Source organism: Lepus europaeus, chromosome X (genome assembly GCF_033115175.1).
Source record: "Lepus europaeus isolate LE1 chromosome X, mLepTim1.pri, whole genome shotgun sequence".
NCBI lineage: Eukaryota > Metazoa > Chordata > Mammalia > Lagomorpha > Leporidae > Lepus > Lepus europaeus.
The window spans coordinates 96,907,205-96,933,403 of record NC_084850.1 but is presented as its reverse complement, the minus strand read 5'-3'; the positions used below and the strand labels follow the sequence as shown (position 1 = coordinate 96,933,403).

The following is a 26,199-nucleotide window of genomic DNA, read 5'->3' as shown; positions in this document are numbered from 1 at the left end:
TTTATTCTGGTAACAAAAGTCCAAATTCATTCTCATTCAGAAAATCTTAAAACGGAAAAAAAGGAAAAAACTGAAAAATGAAATAACACATAATCAAATTATTCAGGTTATAACGAAAGTTATGATTGCTTAGAGTTTGTTTCTTTTTAGCATCTCACACCTCAATTTCTTTCTCCTTCATTGTATGTATAGAATATTGCATCTGGCTTTTTTTCACTCAAGACTATACTCTGAGAACTTTGTATTAAGTACTTTTTAAAAATGCGGTTTTTAATGACCGCATGTTCATTGAGTATATCAATTTACTTAAATAGTTCTAAGCTGTCTATACATTTTCTTTTATAACTAACACTATAAACTTATTCACATATTAAATCTTGTCTACATTTCTGATTATTCATTCCCTCAGACTAGACTCCCAGTGTAGAATTATCAGGCCAAAGGTTCCCCTCATTTTAAAGATCTTAAATAAATACAGAAAAATTATTTTCCAGGCCAGCTTGGGAGAATTCATGCCCCATCTCCTAGCAGTATGTTACCAAGGATTATTACTGATCTTTAAGGATACAGTGGGCAAAAAAATAGGCATCTCAGTATTAAAATTTGTCATTGATTGTTAATGGCAAGGTTACATATCTTTTCCAAACACGTAGTTCTGTAACGGATCTATGACAATCACAAACATATCAGTTCATTTTCCTGGTCTGTCTGCACCTCTGTTTCAGACAATCTGAAGTGCTATCTTTATAATACTGACAGTAGGGGCCAGCACTGTGGCGTGGTGGGTTGAGCTACTACCTGTGATACCGGCAAACCATATGAGCGCCGGTTTGATTCCTGACTGCTTCACTTTTGATCCCTGCTAATATGTCTGGGAAAGCAGCGGGAGATGGCCCAAATGCTTGGGCCCCTGAACCCGTGTGGGAGACCTGGATTAAGCTCCTGGCTCCTGGCTTTGGTCTGGCCCAGTTTCGGCTATTGCGGCCATTTGGGGGGACACCACAGGATCTCTCTCTGTCTCTCCTTCTCCCTCTCCCCTCTCTCTGTAACTCTGCCTTTCAAGTAAAAGAATCTTCAATACTGACACCTCTGATATGGGTGTCCCACAAGGATGGCTCCTTTGGAATAATTAACATACACTGAAACCTACCTGAAAGCTTTATTGAGGGGCCAGCAGGTAAAGCTGCCAATTGCAATGCCCACACCCCATATGGACACCGGTTCATATCCCGGATACTCCAGTTGCTATCCAGCTCCCTGCTAATGGTCTGGGAATGCAGTGGAAGATGGCCCAATTCCTTGGGCCCCCACACCTCCGTGGGAGATCTGAATGGTGTTCTAGTCTCCTGGATTTGGCCTGGCCCAGCCCCGGCTGTTATGGCCATTTGAGGAGTGAACCAGCAAATGGAAGATTTAATGACAACTTTCAAATAAATAAATCTTTTTTAAAAAAAGTTTTATTGAGGTATAATTCATAAAATTAATCCATTATAAGTGTGCCAGAATTTTTAGTAAATTTACAAATCTGTGCAAGTATCAACACAATTGAGTTTAAAATATTTATTTTTAAAGATTTATTATATTTAATTGAAAGGAAAAATGAGAGTACGTGAGAGAGAGAGAAAAAAAATATGATCTTCAATCTGCTGGTCACTCTCCCAATGGCTGCAACAGCTAGGGCTGGTCCAGACCAAAGCCAGGAGCCACGAATTCCATCCAGGTCCCCCACATGGGTGGCAGGGCCCAAGCACTTAGGGCATCTTCTAGTACTTTCTTAGGTGCAGTAGCAGGGAGCTGAATCTGAAATGGAACAACCAGGCCTCAAACCAGCACTCATGTGGGGTGTTGGCATTGCAGGCTACTGCTTAAAGTGCTTTGCCACAACACTGGCCCCAACTATTTATTTATTTGTTTATTTATTTATGTTTTTAAAGATTCATTTATTTATTTGAAGAGCAGAGTTAGAGAAAGAGATCGATCTTCCATTCACTGGTTCATTCCCTAAATGGGTACAATCATCAGGGCTAGGGCCAAGTCAAATCCAGGAGCCACGAACTCCATTGAGGTCTCTCATGTAGGTGGCAGGAGCTCAAATACTTGGGCCATCATCAGCTGCCACCTAGGTGCATTAGCAAGAAGCTGTATCGGATGCAGAGGAGGTAGGAGTTACTCTGAGACAGGGTATGAGCATTTCAAGTGCCAGCCAACCTACTGCACTACATACAATGCCCACTCCATTGCAATAATTTTTTAAAGATTTATTTATTTATTTGAGAGGCAGGGCCACAGACAGAGAGGTCTTCCATCCACTGGTTCACTCCCCAAATGGCCACAATGGCCGGAGCATCTTCTGTGTCTCTCACATGGGTGCAGGAGCCCAAGCATATGGACCATCCTCCATTGCTTTCCCAGGCCATAGCAGAGAGCTGGATCAGAAGAGAAGCAGCTGGGACTTGAACCATCACCTATATGGGATACCATTGCCGCAGGTGGAGGCTTAACCTACTATGTGCCACAGTGCTGGCCCCAGGAATAATTTTAATATACACTGAAACCTACCTTAAAGAAGCTTTTTAATGGTATAGTTCATAAAATTCATCCATTATGTCATAATTTAATTATTTTTAGTAAATTTATAGAGCTGTGCAACTATCATCACAATTTTCTTAAGGATTTACTTATTTATTTGAAAGTCAGAGTTGCAGAAACAGCCATCTGCTGGCTCACTCCCCAGATGGCCGCAACGGCCAGGGCTGGGTAAAGCAGAAGCCAGCAGCCAGGAGCTTCTTCTGGGTCTCCAACATGGGTGCAGGGTCTCAAGGACTTCGCCCATCCTCAGCTGCTTTCCCAGGTGCATTAGCAGAGAGCTGGATCAGAAGTGGAGCACCTAGGACTTGAACCAGCGCCCATATGGGATGCCGGCACTGCAGGAGGTGGCTTAGCCCACTATGCCACAGTGCTGAGCCCAATGATATCTTCCTTTTATTTTAGAGTGCTCAATTCATGTATAGTTGGTGTAATTACTAATATGGTTAGATTTATAGGTTTCATGCCCTTTTGTTTGTTTAGTGACTCATTCATACTAACATTGGAGAAAAGTCTGTCTTGCCTGATTTATGTGGCCACTAACGTGCCTGCTCAGATTTTTAACTGCTCTGTACATGTTTATTAAGCATCTTCCTTACATAGCATATCTTTTTAGTTAGCCAATGATTGGTCAAAGTTGTGCACAAACACCTTGAGCATTAAGACTTCAAGGGGATATATGTATATATCGAGGCATGGATTAAAAATCCAGGCTGTTTACAAGTGTGCCTGGTTTCTACTTTTACCTGGTACAAGGCCTCATGTTCAGCAAGGTATGAATATGTATCCAGGCTACTGTCCGGTTTCTCCTGAGGATGCATGCAGTTTTCTAGATTCTCAGGAATATGTGAGAGTGCATCACGGTCCCCTAAGACTACTTTGTTGCCCAGCTCTCCCAGTCAAGTTTTCAGCTTGGCGTATTGCAGCCACGAGCAACTGAAGTGTTGGCCTTTCCTGATTGCCATAGAGACTGCTACAGTTTCTGACAATGCCCCAGCTTTGAGGCTTATTTTCATTTTAAAAATCCCATTCCTATCCCAAGGTCAATTAAATCATTGGGAAGTTTTTTATTCTTTTGCCTTTTTTTTTTTTTGACAGGCAGAGTGGACAGTGAGAGAGAGAGACAGAGAGAAAGGTCTTCCTTTTTGCCGTTGGTTCACCCTCCAATGGCTGCTGCGGACGGCACATTGTGCTGATCCGAAGCCAGGAGCCAGGTGCTTCTCCTGGTCTCCCATGCAGGTGCAGGGCCCAAGCACTTGGGCCATCCTCCACTGCCTTCCCGGGCCATAGCAGAGAGCTGGCCTGGAAGAGGGGCAACTGGGACAGAATCCGGCGCCCCAACCGGGACTAGAACCCGGTGTGCCGGCGCTGCAGGTGGAGGATTAGCCTATTGAGCCATGGTGCCAGCCTCTTTTACCTTTTCTAAAACCCTTATCTCTACAATCAATCCATCTGGAATGTATATGAGACAATGCTCTAAATGGAGGCTTTCTCCCCAGTACGAATCCAATTCTCTAAGCCATAACTATTTAAAAAATTCATCTCTAGGGGGCTGGTGTTGTAGCACAGAGGATTGAGCTGCTGCCTGCAGGCCAGTTTGAGTTTCAGCTGCTCTACTTCCAATCCAGCTCCCTGCTGATGGCCTGGGAAAGCAGTGGAAGATGGCCCACATGCTTGGGCCCCTAAACCCACGTGGGAGACTTGGTAAAACTCCTGTCTCTTGGCTTTGGCTTGGCCTAGCTGCAACTGTTGCGGCTGTTTGGAGAGTGAAGCAGTGGACAGAAGACCTCTCTTTCTGTCTCTTCCTAACTCTACCTTTGAAACAAACAAAATAATGTATTTTTTTTTAATTCATCTCTTGAACACTGATTTGTGATGCTTCCTTTGGCATATTTTAACAAGTATTTCCAAGGTCTTATAATGCGATCTGATAATACATTTTTGTGTTTAATAGGGCCAACACACCCCTTATGAGGAGAGGTCACCTTTACAAGCCAAGCCAAGTGAGAGACCACATTGGCTGACTTTAGTATAACAAGAAGAAAAGATGCATTAAAGAGGGGCCGGCACTGTGGCATGGCGGGTAAAGCTGCTGCTTGCAGTGCCGGCATCCCATATGGGCACTAGCTCAAGTCTCGGCTGCTCCACTTCAGATCCAGCTCTCTGCTATGGCCTAGGAAAGCAGTGGCAGATGGCCCAAGTGCTGGGGCTCCTGCACCCGCGTGGGAGAACTGGAAGAAGCTCCTGGCTCCTGGCTTTGGATCAGTGCAGCTCTGGTCTTTGTGGCCATCTGGGGAGTGAACTAGTAGATGGAGGATCTCTCTCTCTCTCTCTCTCTCTCTCTCTCTCTGAGACAGATTCATCTCACTGTGTAGCACCACCAGCCTCACATGGGCCTGATGGGCACCCTGGAGACTATGAAGGGTGTGGTGACTGTGAAACCCAGGTGTGACCCAGCTTAGTGCCAATCCGGGAGGCCAACAGTTGGCCTTTATTACTCGAACACCAACCTTGGGCAGGCAGCAAAGAACCACAGGATGGTGTTGTGGAACTCAGTGCCATGCTCAAAAAATCCAGTGCTTGGCAGATTCAGATGGTGTCTGTATCCAAGCCAGTGCCTAAGGACAAAGCCTCTCAATTTGCCCCCGTGCCAGTTGGTGCCCCACAGGCCCAGTTGATTAATCCTATATTCCAGGTAGCATAACCTGTGGTTTGTGGGAGCACTCTCAGTTTATGAGTGCACACGAGCAGCTGACAGAACATATCAGTGTTTGCTTTTGGTCCTATCCCTCATGCTGAACTGGTCTCAGCAGGTTATGGGCTCCGGATATGAACCAATATTGCAGCATTGGTGGCCATAGGACTATATTTGCAGGGATGGATGACCACTTTTTAGACACCTCCCAAATTCAATCTGAACAACACATCAACAGCAAATTTGGGGCAAAGCTGAACTCAGGGCATCTTCTAGGACTGAAATAGCGAAGACACACCAACAATGCGCCTCCAGTAAACCTCAACTTAGGGTACCATTCAGTGTTCAAATAGCAAAAGTATCCTCAGGCTGGGAGAAAATAAACAACTATTTGCCAGCACTGTGGCACAGTGGGCTAAGCTTCTACCTGTGGTGCCGGCATCCCATATGAGTACCAGTTTGTGTCCCAGCTGCTCCACTTCTGATCCAGCTCTCTGCTGAGGCCTCGGAAAGCAGTAGAAGATGGCCCAAGTCCTTGGGCCCCTGCACCCATGTGGGAGACCTGGAAGAAGCTCCTGGCTCCTGGCTTCAGAACAGCACAATTCCAGCCATTGTGATATCTGGGGAATGAACCAGCAGATGGAAGACCTCTCTCTCTCTCTCTCTCTCTCTCTCTCTCTCTGTAACTCTGCCTTTCAAATAAATAAATAAGTTAAAAAATATAAAATAAACAACTACTTCGAATTTCTGGAAGGACAGCCACGAAGCAAAGTTACCACAACCAATCCTGCACATGTGTAGATGATGATAAACACCAGTAAGTGTCAATAACTCTCAACAACCTATGACTTCACTTAATGAATAAAATGCCAGAAACTGACCAGCTAGAAACACACATTTTTGAGGCCAGCGCTGTGGCATAGTGGGTAAAGCCACTGCCTGCAGTGCCGGCATCCCATATGGGTGCCTGTTCGAGACCCAGCTGCTCCACTTCCGATCCAGCTCTCTGCCTGGGAAAGCAATAGAAGACGGCCCAAATCCTTGGGCCCCTTGCACCCACATGGGAGACCCGGAAGAAGCTCTTGGCTCCTGGCATTGGATCGGCATGACTCTGGCCATTGCGGCCAATTGGGGAGTGAACCAACAGATGAGGACCTCTCTCTCTCTCTCTCTGCCTCTCCTTTTCTCTCTGTGTAACTCCTTCAAGTAAATAAATAAATCTTAAAAAAAAGAAACATACATTTTCAAATGCCATGAACTCATAGAACACAGAAATGATTTAATATTCTAAACAAGAGACTTTGCAGAGAGATAAAATCAAACTAATTCTCTGAAAAGTACAATAAGTGAAACAAAAAAGCAATTCATAAGCTATCAATAGCAGAATAGAACAAACTAAATAAAGAATCACTGAGCAAAAAGGCTGTTTCTCTGAAGATACATAATTGGAGCAGAAAATAGAAAATAACCAAGAGATGTGAAGACAGCTTATGGGAACTTTCCACAACATGAAAAGAGGAAATATTTGAATTATTCAGGTTCAAGGAAGACTTCAGAATGCCATAGGGGTAGAAAGGATATTCAAAGAGACAATAGCAGAAAACTTCCCCAAAGTAGAGAAAGCTCTAACTATCCAGGTACAGGAAGGTCAGAGATCATTAGTTATATTCAAGTTAACCAAGTCTACCCCGAGACATACTACAATCAAGCTCTCCAAGCTCAAGAGAGGATCCTGAAGTCTGTAGGATGAAAGAAGTAACAAATAAAGATATCCCAGTGTACTTAACAGCAGCATTTGCAGAAGAGATCTTCCGGGCCTGAAGCAAGTGAGATGAGACGTTCACAGTGTGGATAGAAAACAAATTAGCAGGCCGGCATCGCGGCTTACTTGCCTGCGGTGCCGGCACACCAGGTTCTAGTCCCGGTTGGGGCGCCGGATTCTGTCCCAGTTGCCCCTCTTCCAGGCCAGCTCTCTGCTGTGGCCCAGGAAGGCATTGGAGGATGGCCCAAGTGCTTGGGCCCTGCACCCGCATGGGAGACCAGGAGGAAGCGACTGGCTCCTGGCTTCAGATAGGCACAGTGCACTGGCCGTAGCGGCCATTTGAGGGGTGAACCAACGGCAAAGGAAGACCTTTCTCTCTGTCTCTCTCTCTCTCTGTCTAACTCTCTCTAACTCTGCCTGTCAAAAAAAAAAAAAACAACAACAACAACAACAAACCAAATTAGCAGCCAAGAACACTGTTCCCAGAAAAGGTATCCTATAGAGACAAGGGACAGACAAAGAGAAACAAAAGCGGGGAGACCTTATCTCCACCAGACTCCTTATAAGGAGAAAAGAGTTCTTCTAACAAAAAGAAAGAGATACGAATGAGTAAGAAGAAAATACCAAAGAAAGAGTCCAAGATGGCTGAAAGCTGGTGCCTTGTGCTTGCCTTGGCCACAGAGAACAACCAGGACATCAAAGGAAGGACAGCATTTTCAGATTTACTGAAGAAGTGATGGGAGGGCCAGTGTTGTGGCACAGCAAGTTAACCACTGCCTGCAATAGTGATCCCATCAGAGCACCAATTAGAGTCCCAGCTGCTCCACTTCTCATCCAGTTCCCTGCTAATGCACCTGGGGAGGCAACACAAGATGGCCCAAGTGCTTGGGCCCTTGCTACTCATGTGGGACACCTGGATGGAGTTCCAGGCTCCTTGTTTTGGCCTGACCCAGCACTGACCATTGTGGCCATTTGGGGAGTGAATCAGTGAATGGAAGACCTCTCTTTGTAACTCTGCCTTTCAAGTAAATAAATAAACCCTTTTTAAGACAAAAAAAAAGTACTAGGAACACTAAACAATGGAGACTCAGAGAGCCAACATATAGAGGAGAACAAAGCCCACTGCAACTCTTTTCCTAGCTTCTAGGCTGGGAGTGAACTTGACATTGCCAGGAAAAGGTAAGAAGAAAAGCTCAGCCAATGCCATCATTGCTAGAGACCAGCAGCCTTAACTACAGGAGAGTTCCACAGTCCTCCCAAGCTTTCAGTGCAGTATGGAAAGCTGACTGGGGTCCAAGAAACTGCTTTGCTCCAGAAAAAGGAACCCATATTGCCTCCTCCGCAAAGCCCTAGATAACAAGATACTGTGTCACAGCCACCATTAGACTCCATTCTGCTGTAGGGGCCAGTAGGCAGCCTCAAGTTACAAACAGAAGCCCCCGGAAACAGCGCGGTTCACAGGGCAGAGGTAAGGCCCCTCTGCATCCCACAGCTGCAGGCTTGCCTGACACAAACTCTGTAGTCATGCTTGCTTGCTTTGTGTGATCTCCAGAAGTTGCCTTCCACATCCTGAAGCAGAGCACTGGCAGCAGCCAGTATACAAGTCCTGGAAGGGCCTGTGAAAGCCCCGCTCTGTATCCTTTGATTCTGGGCACTTGGTCATCAGAACACAATCCCTGGTGTAAACTTGCTTATGCCATGAGGCCTTGGGAAGGCTCCTTTTGTGTCCTGCACCTCTGGGACTCTGGCTGTTGGTCCAATAATCTTAGGAGTACAATAATCACCTGCACTTACCCCATGGGCAAAAAGGAAGGTCCTCTTTGCATGATATAGCTGCAGTTCTGCAGTTGGCAAGGTACCATGTTTCCTACAGCTCTGAGACTGTGACTCTTGGTTCCATAAGACCTGGGGATATCCACACTTGCCCTAAGGGATCTGAGGAAGGCCCTAACTAAATTCTACCACCGCAGGCTTGCAGCTGCCAGTGTGGAATCCCCAGCATAACATGAATTGTCCCCCACTGGGACTCGGGTAGAATTTGCATCTCTGCCTGTAGCTCTGAAACTATGATCTCTGGTTCTATAAGCCCTTGAGAACGCAAGGGCTCAACCTGTGGGACTTGAGGGAGGCCCTGCCTTCATTCCAGTACTCTAGGCCTGCACCTGTCAGTGCAAAATCCCTAGCATAAGCTGAGGTTGCTGTGTGGGGCCTGGGCAAAGACTGCATTGCATTCTGCAGTTCTGAGGCTGTGATTTGGTTCTATAAGTCCCAAGGACACCCAAACTCGCCTCATGGAATCAGAAGAAGGGCCAATCTGCATTCCACTGAGCCAGGATCACATCTGCCAGTACACAAACCCCAGCGTAACTGTACTTGCCCCATGGGACGTGGGTAAGGGTTCTACTGTATCCTATAGCTCTGGAATTGTGATTTACTAGTCATATATCCTCTGGAAGGTAGAAACTCATGAGCAAGAGTAACTATATTGACAAATTCAGCAAACAAAGGTCATTTATATAATGACAAAGGGGTCAATCCAATAAGAGGAAATAATAATTGTAAATTTATATATGTGTGAGTGTGTGTGTGTATGTGTGTGTAGACATGCATTCAATGTCAGAGCACCTAAAACAAGAAGCAAATATTAATCTACTTAAATGGAGAGGCAGACCTCAGGACACTAAATACAAAGGAACACTAATATTCCACTTTCAGAAATGGAGAGATCATCCATACAGAAAATCAATAAAGAAACAGAAGAAACAAATTGCACCCTAGCTCAAATGGACTTAACAAACATCTATAGAATGATCCATATAACAGCTGCAGAATTCAAACTCTTCTCAACAGCACATGCAACATTCTCCAGGATAGATCATATCGTAGGTCACAAAACAAGTCTCAACAAACTTTTAAAAACACACATCTTGGGATGTCATTGTGGTGCAGTGAGTTAAACTGCCACTTGGGACATCAGCCTCCCATATCAGAGTGCTGGTTCAAGTCCGAACTACACTGCTTCTGATTCAGCTTCGTCCTAATGAAGCTGGGAAGGCAGTAGATGATGGCCCAAGTACTTGGGCCCCTGCCACATAGATGGAGTTCTCAGCTCTTGGCTTTGGCCTTGCTCAGCCTGAGGTGTTGCAGGCAATTAGGGAGTGGACCAGTGGATGAAAGATCACCCTCTGTCTCTACCTCTCTCTCACATTGTCTTTCAAATAAATAAATATTTTTTTAAAAAGAGATTTTAATGAAGTCTCTTTCTTGGCCACAATGCAATAAAACTAAAAATCCATAATAAAAAAAAACTTTCTAATTTTTAAAAAAATTTTACTTGAAAAAGCCAGAGAGATAAAGAGATTTTGAGAGAGAGAGAGAGAGGTCCTCCAACTGCTTGTTCATGTCTCAAATGCCAGCAATGCCTGGGACTGGACCAGGCCTAACTCAGGAACCTGAAACTCAATCCAGGTATTCCACATGGATGGCAGAGACTCAACTACTTTATCCATCCAGCAGTTACCTTTCAGGGTGTACATTGGCAGGAAGCAGCATTGGAACTTACTGCTGCACCCTAGAGAACCAGAAAAAGGAGAACAAACCAAATGAAAAATTAGTAGCAGGAAACAACAAAACTCAGAGCATAAAAAAAAATGGCATGGGGAAGACATTGTGGTACAGTGGGGGTGAAGTTGCCACTTGGGGTGCCTGTGTACCATATTGGAATGCCTGGTTCATGTGCTGCCTCCTTTACTTCTGATCTCTCTCTCTCTTTGAAATACATTTTTAAAAATTTAAAGTTTTTTTATTATATATATATATATACATATATATATATACATACATACATCCCCCTCTGTTCTGTCTTTCAAATAAATAAACAAATCTTTAAAAAAAAAAGAGAGAGAGAGAGTAGGGACAAAAAAACAACAAGTATCAATGAAACAAAGAGCTGGTTCTGTGAAAGAATAAACAAAACTGATAAAGTTTTTATGTAAACTCAATAAGAAAAAAAATAAGACTTAAAAAATAAAATCAGGGATAAAAAGGGAGACAATGGGGGGTGGCATTGTGGTGTAGTAGGTTGTCACCATTTAGGACTCTGCCAACCCATATCAATGTGGCCACTCAACTTCCAATCCAGCATTCTCGCTAATGTGCCTGGGGAAGGCAGTAAATTATGTCCCAAGTACCTGGGTCCCTGCCACCCTCATGAGAGATCTGGCTGGAGTTTGGTCAGGTTCCTGGTTTTGGCCTGGCCTAACCCTGGCTGTTGCAGCCATTTGGGGATGGAAGATATCTCTCTCTGTCTCTCCCCTTCTCTGTTGCTCTGCCATTCAAATATATATATATATATATATATATATATATATATATATACATACATAAATATAAATGTTTCCCTTCATATATATATATACATATATTTATGTATATATGAAGGGAAACATTATAACTGATCATAGAGATTCAAAGGGTTGTTATGAATTTTTATGAAGAATAATATAGCTACAAATTTGATAACCTAGAAGAGGACGAATTCCTGAATACATACACCTCACAAAGGATCATGAAGAAATAGAATACCTGAACAGTCCAATACAGTAGCAAGATTCAATTAATAGAAAGCCTAACATCAGAGAAAAGGTCAAGATCAGATGGTTTCACTGCTAAAGTCAAGCTAACATTAAGAGTTAGTACAAGGGCCGGTGCTGTGGTGCAGCAGGTTAAAGCCCTGGCCTGAAGTGCTGGCATCCCATATGGGTGCCGGTTCAAGACCCGGCTACTCCACTTCCAATCCAGCTATTTGCTATGGCCTGGGAAAGCAGCAGAAGATGACCCAAGTCCTTAGGCCCCTGCACCCATGTGGGAGATCTGGTAGAAGCTCTTGGCTCCTGGCTTCAGATCGGCGCAGCTCTGGCTGTTGTTGCCAACTGGGGAGTGAACCAGCAGATGGAAGGCCTCTCTCTCTCTCTCTCTCTCTGCCTCTCCTCTCTCTGTGTAACTCTAACTTTCAAATAAATAAATAAATCTGTTTTTAAAAAAAGAGTTAGTACAAAGTTTGCTTAACTGATTCCAGAAAACAGAAAAGGAGGGAATTCTTCCAAACTTTTCTATGAGATCAGCATTACCTTGATACCAAAACCAGAAAAGGACCCAATACTCACATACACAAAAGCACTAAGGTCAATATTTTTGATGAATGTAGATGTAAAAATGCTCAAGAAAATACTAGCAAACTGAATCCAATGACACATTTAAAAGATTACTCATCCCAAGGACACAAGGATAGCTCGACATTCGCAAGTCAATAAATGTGATAGTGCACATCAACAGAATGAAGGCCAAAAATCATGGGGTCATCTCAACAGACGCAGAAAGGACACTTGATAAAATTCAACATCCCTTCATGATTAAAAACTTTTAACAAATGTGGCACAGAAGGAACATGCCTCAACAAAATAAAGGCCAAGCATAGTAAGCCAACAACTGACATCATCCTGAATGAGGGAAGTTTTGAAGGCTTTCTCTCCGAGATCTGCAACATGACAAGGATGCCCACTTTTACCACTTTAATTCAAGAAACCCTAGCTACAGCAGTTAGGCAAGAGAAACAACTGAAGGGCATTCAAATTGGAAAGGAGGAAGTCAAGCTGTCAGTTTGCAGATGACATCATCTACCATATAAAAAACCCCAAAGTCCACAAAGAAATGACTAGAACTAATAATAAGATCCAACGAGTGTCAATGTACCAAAACCAGTAGTGATATTATATACCAATAGCAAATTATCTGAACAAGAAGTTGAAAAAGCAATTATATTTCCAACAACTCCAAAAGTAAATATTAAAAGTTATAAGGAACTCAAACAATTCAATAGCAAAAACAAACAATCCAATTTTAAAATGGGCACACAAAGGAATATTGCTCAGCCATAAAAAAAGAATGAAATCTTGGTATTTGCATCAAAATGTGTAAAACTGGAGAGCATTATATTAGGTGAAATAAGCCAGAAGTAATAAGACACAGAAAGACAAATACCATATGTTCTTTCACATATATAGAAGTGAAAAATGATAGAAAAAGTAATTGGTTAGAAAAAAATGGAAGTTAGAAAAGTGATTAGTAGAGGCTGAGAAGAGTGGGGTGAAGGGAGGATAGAGAAAGATGGAGGGGAAGGCTTTGGCACATGGCTAGGTTGATGCTTGGGATGCCTACATCCCATATCAACTGCCTGGTTCTAAGTCCCAGCTTCTCAGCTTCTGATCCAGCTTCCTGCTAATGCACATCCTGGAAGGCAGCAGATTAGGTTCTAATGTTCTACAGCACAGAGAGTGGGTGGAATACAATTCACGACAATGTATTATATATCATGTAAAGAAGGGAAAGAGTTGGGGCCAGTGCTGTGGCACAGAAGTAAAGCCACTGCGTGCAGTGCTGGCATCCCATGTGGGTGCCGGTTCAAGTCCCAGCTGTCCCAGGAGCTCCAGGAGCCTGGAACTCCATCCAGATCTCTCACATGGGTACTGGGGCCCAAGCACTTGGACTATCACTTGCTGTTTCTCCAGATCAGAACCAGATCAGAAGTGGAGCAGCCAGGACTTGAACCAGCACTCAAAGTGTGCCAGTGTCACATGTGGTGGCTTAACCTGCTGTGCTACAACACCAGTCCCAAACCACTGCTTCTTAATATACTTATTTCTCAGCTCCTGAACTTTACCCAGATACCTTGCACAACATCATGTTCTATTTCTGGAAGCTGTTGAGATTTGAGTGAACTTTGGCTAGAAACAGTAAGAGATTTGCTACATGCCTTTCCACATTCAACGGGGCTGCATCTCAGAAACCTGGCAAGAGTTTTTCAGTATCTCTCACTCTGTGCAGCAACTATTTCTGCCTTCCTCAAACTGTATCAACCTTTGCTCGAAGACCCATTCCATAGACCAACTGTTCAAGAGCTTCACCAAGATAAGTTTTAGCCATAAATTCTCAGGTATTACTTTATTTTCACAGGAGGCACTCTTCACCTACAGTTGGAAAAGCTAATTGAGTTTAGATGCCTAGTACTTAATCAGGTGCTAGTTCAGTGTTCCTACCCAGTGCTTACTTTCTTCATCTAAAGCTCAATTGTAAATTTCTAACCATATGCTATGCTAATTGTTAAACTGAATTTTCCTGAAATTTTATATTCTTAAATAACTTAGGGATTGCAAGTTGGAGAAACTTGGGTTAACCTCCTTCACTATCCCTCACTAGCTAGGTAACCTTCATGAGTTTTGGCTCTCTGAGCCTATTTCCTCACCTCCACATGGAGGTAAATACCACCTCCCTTTTAGCACTATTATGAAGATTAGAACTATCATACCCAAAGGGTTGACTTAGTAAATTGCCAGGTATATAATAGGTAATACTATAGTACTTCTTCTTTATGATTTTTTGAACACTGGGTTAATGATTTATATAGGGCTATTTCACCCTACACTAAATGACTCCAGATGCTGCCTCTTTTTTTTTTGTAGTCTCCCCCCCCCCCCTGCTTTTAGGCAGTAGGCTATCATTTATCATTGCTGTCACTAGAACTGGTTAAAAGAAACTGGTTGAAAGAGTAGCACCTATTCCCTCTCTTACTTCCTTTACAATTTGCTGCTTTTGGTCTGTTGCATACTGGAAAATCATAGGGCAAAACTATCAGAAATGTGTCTAAATGAAGAACAGGTGGAGGGGAAGGCTTTGGCACATGGTTAGGTTGATGACTGATATGCCTATATCCCACATCAAGTGCTTAGTTCCATGTCCCAGCTTCTCGGCTTCTGATCCAGCCTCTTGCTAACCCATATCCTAGAAGGCAGCGGATGATGCCTCAAGTAATTGGGTCCCTATCATCCATATGGGGAGACACAGATTAGGTTCCAGGCGCCCGGCTTTGGCTTGGCCAAGCCCTGGCTTTTGCAGGCATTTGAGGGAGTGAGTCAGCAGACACAAGATTTCTTTGAGTCTTTTAAATAAAATGAACATAAGATAAACTTATAAAAAAATAGAATAAATAAGATTCTTTTCACAGGAAATATAGAGACTCTATTAGATTATTAGAACACAGTCTTATTGCTGTTTATTATAACTTTTCATAACTCATTTTTAGTCATTTACATATTATCCACAGGGCCAAATAAATGGGAAAATGAGCCATTAAACGTTTTACAGAGAAGATAAGCAAAATATGCAATTCCAGAGTTAATATGGGACACCTTAGGGATATGGCTCACGAACATGTTAGGAAGTAGTAGTAATAAATCCTTCCCATTTATTCTTACTGTGAAAACTTCATAAGTCACCAGTCTTAATGTCAAGCTGGTTAGGAACTTAATATATATTGAGTATCTATTACATGGTAGGAGCTCAGTATATGTGATCTCATTGCTGAAATAGCTCCCAGAAGAATTATAACACTCATATATTGTGAACAAACAGATGTCCAGAAAGGCTACAGTGACTTATGCAAGCTGAAAAGCACCAGAACAGGAATTGAAAGTTAGGTTTGCCCAGTATCAAAGTTCAGACTTCCAGAACTCTCTGTTGATTTGCAGAGCCCGATATCTGCTTTATGTAAGAACTTACTTCCTCTACGGCAACAAATTAAAATGAGGAAGTATAATAGAAAATAGACTAGCAACCATAATCAAAATATATATAAAGTACCTATGACATAATTTAAAATGTAGGAGACCTCCTTGGAAAAGAATTAACTCTAAGACATAAAGTAAGGGACCTGTGCTGTGGCACAGTGGGTAAAGCACTGCCTGTAGCATCAGCATCCCATATGGGCACTGGTTTGAGACCCAGTTGCTCCACTTCTGATCCAGCTCTCTGCTAATGCACCTGGGAAAGCAGTGGAAGAAGATGGCCCAAGTGCTTGGCTCCTGCACCCACATGGGACACCCAGAAGAAGCTCCTGGCTCCTGCCTTTGGACTGTCACAGCTCTAGCTAAGGTGGCCATTTGTGTAGTGAACCAGTCGATGAAGACCTCACTCTACCTCTGCCTCTCCTTTTCTGTAACTCTGCTTTTCAAATGAATAAATAAATCTTTAAAAAAAAAACATAAAGGAAGAGACCTGATAAACAGGAAAAGGAAACTATGATCTTTGGCTGGGAAGATGTTATACTGTAAAGAGATCAGTGCCTCAATGACAAAGAAAAAAAATCCAACAAGGTTTTGTGGAAACTGGACTGATTCTAAATTATATATGCGAGAATAAAGGTTCATGAGGCACATGAATATCTAGTATAATTCTGAAATAAAAGAAGCATAGAGTAGAGATTTGCCCTGCCCTATAATAAGGAAAATTATAAACCCTTAATAATTAAAATAATGTGGTATTGATGAGGTATATAACAGGCAATGGAACAAAACAGAATCCAGGAATGAACCCATGTATCTATAGGAACTTGGCATATAGGAAGAAAGGAATATTTAATAAATGGAACTGGGGAATGGCTATACGACATTTAAAAAATAAGCTAGCTCTCACAGAATTTACAAAATAATTGACAACTATATTAAAGACTTGACTTGGAAGAAAACATTATAAAACTATAAGAAAATGTAGAAAAATATCTTTACAACCCAAGGGTAGGTGAGGATTTTTTAAAGATTTATGTTCTTTATTTGAAAGGCAGAGTTACAGGGATTGGGAGAGAGCTCTTTTACCCACTGATTCACTCCTCAAATGTACGCAATGGCCAGGGCTGGGCCAATCTGAAGCCAGGAGCCAGGAGCTTCTTCTGGGTCTTCCACGTGGGTGCAGGGGCCCAAGAACTTGGGCTATCTTCTACTGCTATCCCAGGCCATAGCAGAGAGCTGGATCGGAAGAGGAGCAGCCGGGACTCAAACCGGCAGTCATATGGGATGCTGACCCTGCTGGCGGTGGCTTTACCCACTACAGCACCAGCCCTGGTAAGGGAGAATTCATTAAATAAGACTCCGAAGCACATATCATAAGGTATAAATTGATGGGTTTGACAAAACCAAAAACTTCTTGGTGAATGGAAAAGTGTGCTGACAGCTACAATTTATTTTGAAATATGTACTGATAGATGTAATTTATTTCAAATAAAAAAGGATGAATGAATGACTAGACATTGATACATGCATAGTTATATGTGATAAAGCAAGTATAATAAAATTATATGCAGGTACTTCAAAAAGTTCATGGAAAATGGAATTAACAAAACAGTTTTGAAATTCATGTATACTTTTTTCCATAATATGCATTTCCATAAACTTTTTGAAGACTTCCATAGAATATAGGTGGTGGTTATGTATATTCATTGTGTTGTTATTCCAATTTTTTCTGTAAACATGAAATTAAAATAAAAGCTTAGTAAAAATTAAACACTACTGTGATACTATGATAGATATGTATTTTGGTTTTTGTCCACAGTTCCTGGTTTATAACTCCTTCCACAACATACGTCATACAAACTCTAATCTTCCCCCTGTCACACCACTGCTGTAGAGCTGCTGACCACAAATAAATTCTCACCTACCTTCTCACATAATATATAAAGTACTAATTTTATTTTTTAAAAAATTTCTATTTGTAGGGCTGGTGCTGTAGTGTAGCAGGTAAAGCCGCTGCATGTGGTGCCAGCATCCTATATGGGCGCCGGTTCGAGACCCGGCTGCTCCACTTCCAATCCAGCTCTCTGCTATGGCCTAGGAAAGCAGTAGAAGATGGCCCAAGTCGTTGGGCCCCTGCTCCTGCGTGGGAGACCCGGAGGAAGGTCCTGGCTCCTGGCTTAGGCTCGGTGCAGCTCCAGCCGTTGCAGCCAATTGGGGAATGAATCAGTGGATGGAAGACTTCTCTCTTCTTCTCTCTCTGTGTAACTCTGACTTTCAAATAAATAAATAAATCTTTAAAAAAATTTCTATTTGTTTGAAAGGCAAAGAGAAGTTTCCCATCTGCTGGTTTACTCTCAAAATGCTGGCAATAGTCAGGACTGTACCAGGCCTTACCCAGGAGCTGGCAACTCCATCCAGGTACCCCACATGGGTGGCAGGACTCAACCACTTGAGCCATCACCTGTTGCCTCCCAAAGCATCAGCAGAGAGCTAAGATTTCCATCTGAAAGGGGTTTCTGCCCCATATTTGAGGAAGAAAGGCTGAAATATCTGGACAGGCGTCACTAGGATTTCCTACTCACTTGACTAGCATTAGATCTTACCAAAGCCTTTTTTGTCCAATCACATTTCAAGCCAGCTGTCCACACTTCAATCATGTCTGTGCGATGAAGTCTCCATAAAAGCCCCAAAGGACAGGGTTTGGAGAGTTTCTGCATAGCTGGACGTGTAGAGGTTTCGGGAGGGTGACGAAGCTGGAGAGGGCAAGGAAGCTCGATGCCCCTGCCCTCATACCTTGCTTTATGCATCTCTCCGTCCATATCACATCCTTTGACTCCAGCTATTTTCTGGAGTCACTCCAAGGGAGTGAACCCAAGGAAGGGGTTGTGGGAAGACTGGTTTATATAACCAGTCGTAAGCACAGGTAAAACCACACAGGGCTTGTCACTGGCATCTATTTATTTTTTTAAAATTTTATTGAAGAAATACAAACTTCATGCATTTCATATATACAAATTTAGGAACATAGTGATTCTTCCCACCCTACCTCCCTCCTGCCCATACTCCCAACTTTCTTCCTTCTTTTTCTCCTATTCCCATTCTTATTTTTTCCAAAGGTCTATTTTCAGTTAACTTTATACTCAACTCTCTACACTAAGCAGAGAGTTCAAATAGTATGAAGAAAAAAGGAAACAAACAAGCGACAGTGTCTCTAAACAGTGAAGACAAGGGCTGTTCAAAGTCATCACATCATAAAGTGTCAAATTCACTCCTACAGAGTACTTTTCAGGTACTCTATTAGTTACCACGGATCAGGGAGAACACATGGTATCTGTCTTTTGGGGATTGGCTTATAAAGTGGAAGGGGGCAGTACTGGGAACTGAGCCCTCAACCTGCGGGATATGATGCAGTCCCCAGGTCAGTGTTAGATGTGAATTAAAGTAGAGGACACCCAGCTGATGTCCTCTGCAGAAGCGGCTGCTTGCCTTGCCTGCTGGTGGTGACAAGTCTTAACATTTTCCGGGTCACAAAAGTAACTGGTGTTGTAAGTGTATAATAGGACAAACTAAGCCTAGGTTTGTTTTTCCAATTCAACTTCTGTTAAAAAAAATACTGTGTATAAAGTTTAAACAAATTTTGACCAATTGGAAAAGATATTTGACACATACTTGCAGGCACATGCATAAATAGAGAAAAGATATCTGCTGGGGATTGGCATTGTGGTGTAGTGGGTAAAGCCCCAGTCTGTGACACCAGCATCCTATATGGATGCTGGTTTGAGACCCGGCTGCTCTGCTTCCAATCCAGCTCCCTGATATTGCACCTGGGAAAGCAGCTGAAGACAGCTAAACTGCTTGACCCTGTGTGCACATGGGAGACCTGGAAGAAGCTCCTAGTTTCTGGTTTTGGTCTGGTCCAGCCCTAGCCATTGCGGTTGTCTAGGGAGTGAACCAGTGGAAGGAAGATCTTTCTCTCTAGCTCTCTCTCTGTAACTCTGACTTCAAAATAAATAAATCTTTAAATAAAAAAAACAGATATTTGCTATGTATATACATGTGTGTATATATACACAAGTCTGACAAGGAACTTCTGTAAGCAACCAGAAAAAGTAGTAACCTAATAGAAAATTTGAAAGACAAATAAGCATTTCATAGAATAAGAAAACTCAAATGGCTAATAAGCATAAAAATATCAACTTCATCAAAGGAATATAAATTCAAAGATAATAGGATTCACAAAAATTAAGTTATATGATATTAATACTGGCAACAATAAGAAGTAGGAATCTTTAGGAATACAAATTAGTATAGCTATTATCTAGAGCAATCTGGCAATTTTTTTTATTTGACAGATAGTTAGACAGTGAGAGAGAGAGACAGAGAGAAAGGTCTTCCTTCCGCTGGTTCACTCCCCAAATGGCCACCACGGCTGGAGTTATGCTGATCCGAAGCCAGGAGCCAGATGCTTCCTCCTGCTCTCCTATGTAGGTGCAGGGCCCAAGCACTTGGGCCATCCTCCACTGCACTCCTGGGCCACAGCAGAGAGCTGGACTGGAAGAGGAGCAACCGGGACTAGAACCCAGTGCTCATATGGGATGCCAGCACCGCAGGTGGAGGATTAACCAAGTGAACCATGGCGCTGGCCCCTAATCTGTCAATTTTTAATGAAAAATCTACATGCATATTTTACAGGACACAGAAATTCTATACCTGTGTATATACTTTAGACAAACTATTACATGAACACAAACAGACACATACATCTGTGAGATTTCCCTACAGCACTCTGTAATACCAAGAACCGGAAACAATGATCCATTCACCATTGAAATAAATACAGTGGGGGCAGGTGTTTCGTGTAGCTGCTTGGAATGTCTGCATTCCATATCCAAGTGTCTGGATGTGAGCCCTGACTGTGCTTCTGATTACAGATTTTTGCTAACACATACCCTGGGAGGCAGTAGGTGATGGCTCAAGTGATTGGATCCCTGCCATCCATATAGGAGACCCAACTGAGTTCCTGGCTCCTGGCTTTGGCCTGACCCAGCCCTGGCTGTTGTGGGCATTTGAGGAGTGAACCAGAGGATGGAAGATGTCTCTGTCTCTCTGCCTTTCAAATAAAATTAATATCAATTTCAAACTTTTATAAATCAGTGTCTGATGGAACATAATCCATCAGTCAAGAAGACTAAATATGGCTAGATCTCAAAAATAACACTGAGGGGCTGGCATTGTAACACTGCAGCATAAGCATCTGCTTGTGACATCAGCATCCTATATCAGGTTGCAGGTTTCGGTTCCAGATGCACTGCTTCCAATCTAGCTCCCCACTAACGTGCATGGGAAGGCAATGAAAGATGGCCCAAGTGCTTGGGGCCCTGCCACTCATGTGGGAAACCAGGATGGAGTTCCTGGCTCCTGGCTTTGGCCTGGTCCACACCTGGCTGTTGTGATTTACGGAGTGAACCAGGCAACAAAAAGTCTCTCTGCCCACTCTCTTTGCCGCTCTGCCTTTCAAATCAACGGATCAGTCTTAAAAAAACAAATATCAGGTCCAAAAAGTAAGAAAAAAATTGAGATGTATAAGCACAATACCTTTCATATCAAAAATGGGGAAAAATGACCATATGAACAATATCATGTTCTGTGCAAAGAAACACGGATGTTTAAATGTAAACATGGAAGATGGCTTGGAAGGACACATACCAAATACTCAAGAATGGATGACTTATGGGTAATAAGGAGGAAGGAACTGGATCAGGAATGAGGACTGAAATGGACAAAAACTAAAGAAAATCAAACACAAAAAGGGTCGTGGAAGTGGCCATCTCCATATCACATGGCTTACCTGAGCACACAGCACATGAGCAGCAGATGGGTGGGGACATTAGCTGGATTGAGCATGCTGGGCGTGTCTGACTTCATACAGGCCAGGAAGGCCCGCATTCGTCTGTTCTTGTCTTCAACCGCTTTGCCTAGCCAGAGCTTCTTGAGGTTTGGGCAAGTCCATTCCCGAAATGTCAGTGCAGACACAAGCTCAGGGGTTTGAGGTGACTTCCCTTTATAGGCAGACCACTCTTTGAGGATCACAGAAGGAACTGGAAAGAAGAAATGGTAGACACATGGGCTCTAAGATAACCTCTGAGTATTTCTACAGTTGGTCACAATTCAGAAGGTCTATCGCATTTCAACCTTTCTTAATTTTTTTCTCAGTAGTTTTTTTTTTTGTGTGTGTTCTTTTTTTGATTCTTCGTTAACAATAATTACTCCTATGTTGGGGCTATAGTGTGACATTTCAATACACATATATAATGTATCACTATCATTTTTATTGTTAGCAATAGTAACAGCATGAATAGCAAGTATTACCTGCTTGATACACATTAAGTACTTTACATATATTGTCTCACAAAATCCTGAGAGAATTATTATGACAACATTATCACAAAACATGGTGTTCATTTTGCAGATGAAGAAATCAAGGCTCAATGTCACACAATGCTGAATTACTAGAGTGAGCATCAAATGGGAGTGTGTGGGTACTCTCCGTCTCTCTGCCTCTCAAATATATAAATAAAATGTTACAAGAAACTCATTTCTTAACAACATACACCAGGCTGGGCAAAGAAAGATGTACAAAGAATGTAAGGAATTTCACAAAATTCTCAAATCTCCGACATATTTTAGATTTCTAAAGGTTTATCAGGACCAGGCAAACGTGTCTTCTATCTACTTCTAGGATGCATGAGGCTCCTAAGCTGGAGACCCAGGAGTCATCCTAGCATCTTCTTTCTCTCCCTCCTCCACATCTGTTTATTATCGAGGTCCTGCTGACTCCAGCCTCTTATTATCCTTCTATCTGTCCCCTTTTCTTAATCACAACAAATACTGTAATGGTTCAGGTATCATCTCCAGATTGACTGTTCCTACTTTCAGCCTGTCTGGTCCCCCTCATGTCCATTGCTCCACAATCACTAGGGTTCTCTTTTAGAAAAAAAAGTCTTAATTTGAAATAACTATAGATTCACAGGGCATTGCAAATATAGTAGACTGAGGTCTTACGTACCCTTCACCTAATTTCCCCAATGGTTAGACTTTAAATAATTATAATGTCAAAGCCAAGAAACTGACACTGGTACAATATTTGTGTGTGTGTGTGTGTAGTTCTATATTTGTAGATTCATGTAACCATCACTGTAATCAAGCTACAGGACTATTCCATAGCCACACTATGCCACTATGCTGCCCCTTTACAGTCACACCCAGTGCTTTCCAGCACCATCTCTAACTCATGGCAATAATAATCGGTTCTCCATCTCTCCCATTTGCCATTTTGAGAATGTTACACAACCAGAATCGTACAATATGTGACCTTTTCAGATTGACATTTTCACTCAGCATAATGCCCTTGTGGGTCATTCCTGTTGCTTAATCAACAGTTCATTCCTTTTTCCTGATTAGTACTCCATGGTATGAAAATGTAACACAGTTTAACCATTCACCCTTTAAAGAATATCTGTGTTGTTTCTAGTTTGGGCTATTAATAAAAGTGCTTTGTGAACAAGTTCTTGCATGAAAAATAAGTCTTAATTTCTCTGGAATAAATACCCAACCGGCTAAGTGCTGGGTTGTATGATAAGTTGATTTTTACTATTGAAAGGGACTGATGAATTATCTCCCCAGGTGGTGGTATCATTTTGCATTCCTACCAAATTTTGTGAGTGATCCAGTTTTCTACATCTTCTTTGGCATGTGATTTTATCATTATCTTAGCCATACTGAAAGATATGTAATGATACTTCATTGTATATTTTTCTAAGTTTCATATATTTATTTATCAGTGTAAGAGACTTCAAAAAATCAACAAGATTTCGAGTATTTAGAGAAGAAATATTTCCTAGTAAAGTAGAAAGTTGCATGGATGGCGCCTGGAGTACTTTCATTCTCAGCAATTTTATGGTGAAACATGTAATTTTAAAATCTGGACCTTCCTTCTTCAGTTTGTTGTAATCCACATTTATTGAATAGAACTTGTATTGATCACTGGGACCACTTTGTTCTACAGGGTGTTCTTTCTATCCCCAATTACATCTGGATTGCAGTGTCAGATGTATAACATACAACACTGCTCATACAACTTTCTATTTCTCTAGAAATATAATACTGCTCTAGTACCTCTTGCTCCAACAAATACCATGAGGGGGATCAAGCTTCGATGCTTCTTGGCCTTACTGAGGATCTGGTGGAGAATGTTCAGAGCAGAAGCCTCCAATCCGAAATGAGAAAACAAATCTGTTAGGTCTGGGCTTGGGCAATCCCTGTACCAAGGTTGTTGAGACACCCAAAGTCACCCCATTGTGGTTTCAATTTGTATTTCTCTGATGAATAATAGTGTTAAACATATTTTCACATCTCTTTATAATGTATTTATTTATATTTATTAGAAAAAGCACATGCAGAGAGAGAGAGAGGGAAAGGGAGAGGGAGAGGGAGAGGGAGGGAGGGAGAGAGAGAGAGAGAGAGAGAGAGAGAAGGAGAGAGAGAGAATTTAATTTGATTGTCCATCTGCGGATTCACTCCCCAAATGCCCACAATTACAGAGGCTGGGTCAGCCCAAAGACAGAAGCTGAGAATTCAATTCTCCCATGAGAGTGGCAGAAACCCAAGTACTTGAGCCATTACTTGCTGTCTCCTGGGATGAGCATTAGTAGGAAGCTGCAATTCACAGAGGAGCCAGGACTAGAAGCCAAGCACTCAAATATGGGATGCAGGCATCCCAAGCAGCATCTTAACTGCTGCACCAAACACCCATCCCTTTTTTCACATCTTTATTTGCCATTTATATATCTTTTTCAGTGAAAAATCTATGTTTACTTTTCTGGGTCAGTGTTGTGGCATAATGCATTAAACCACTGCCTGTGATGCCAGTATAATATATGGGTGCCAGTTTGAGACCCGGATGTTCCACTTCCTATCCAGCTCCTGGTTCATGTACCTTGGAAAGCAGAAGATAGCCCAAGTCCTTGAACCCCTGTACCCATGTGGGAGACTCAGATAGGGCTCCTGACTCTGACTTGGCCTAACCTCAGCCATTGAGGCAATTTGGGGAGTGAACCAGCAGATGGAAGACTGCTCTCTTGCGTGTGCTCTCTCTTTCCCTCTCTCTCTCTCTCCCTCTCTCTCTCTCTCCCTCCCTCCCTCTCTCTCTGTAACTCTTTCAAAAATAAATTACAAACATTTTTTAAAAATGTTTACTTTTGAGAGTTCTTTATATACTTTATATTCTAGTCTAGATATATGATTCTTGTTTATCTATGGATGTCCAGTTGATTTACCACAATTTAACAAAAATTCTCCTTCCTCCAAAGAAGTACCTTTATAGCTTTGTCAAAAATCAGTTGGCAATGGGCCCGGTGTTGTGGCACAGTGGGTTAAACCATCAAGAAGACTCAAATTAATAAAGTAAAAGATGAAAAAGGCGATGTAACAACAGATACCATAGAAATAAAAAGAATAACCAGGAATCACTATAAACAGCTATGTCAACAAATTGGAAAATCTAGAAAAAATGGATAGATTTCTGGACACATACAATCTACCAAAATTGAGCCTTGAAAGCACAGAAAACCTAAACAGAACAATAACCAAGATGAAAACTGAATCAACAATAAAGACCCTCTCAACAAAGAAAAGCCCAGGACCAGATGGCTTCACTGCTCAATTCTACCACATTTTTAAAGAACTAATTCCAATTCTTCTCAAACTACTCAAAACAACTGAAAGGGAGGGAATCTTGCCAAACTCCTTCTATGAGGCCAGCATCACCTTAATTCCTAATCCTAGAAAAGATACAAAAAAAGAAAGAGAACTATAGACCAACATCCCAGATGAGCATAGATGCAAAAGTCCTCAACAAAATATAGCTAATCAAATCCAGCATCAGAAAGATCATTCACTTGGACCAAGTGGGATTTATCCCTGGATGCAGGGATGGTTCCACATATGCAAATCAATAAATGTGATACATCACATAAACAAATTGAAGAATAAAACCATATGATTATCTCAATAAATGCAGAGAAAGCATTTGATAAATACAACAGCCTTTCATGATAAAAACCTTAAGCAAATTGGGTATGGAAGGAACATTCTTCAACACAATCAAGGCAATATATAACAAACCCATGGGTAGCATCTTATTGAATGGGGAAAAATGGAAATATTTCCATTAAGATTCAGAACCAGATAAGGATGCCCACTTTCACCATTGCCATTCAATATAGTTATCAATCTCAAAATTTTAGCCAGAGCCATTAGACAAAAATAAATTAAAAAAATCAAAGGTATATAAATTGGAAAGGAATAAGTCAAATTATCCCTGTTTGCAGATGACATGATCCTATATATAAGGAGTCCAAGGGGCTGGCACCATGGTGTAGCAGGTAAAGATATTGCCTGCAGTGCCGGTATCTCATATGGTTACTGATTCGAGTCTCAGCTGCTCCTCTTCAAATCCAGCTCTCTGCTATGGCCTGGGA

At 42.1% G+C, this 26,199-nt stretch overlaps 1 protein-coding gene across 2 annotated transcripts in view; it reads right to left on the bottom strand.

Moving 5' to 3' along the window:
• FAM120C (family with sequence similarity 120 member C) overlaps positions 1-26,199 on the bottom strand; it is a 113,386-nt gene that overhangs the window by 24,654 nt on the left and 62,533 nt on the right. For both annotated transcript variants that reach the window (XM_062184469.1, XM_062184470.1), the window contains exon 10: positions 21,510-21,759. In XM_062184469.1, coding sequence (XP_062040453.1) covers positions 21,510-21,759 — 250 coding nt within the window. The remainder of the gene's footprint in view (positions 1-21,509; positions 21,760-26,199) is intronic.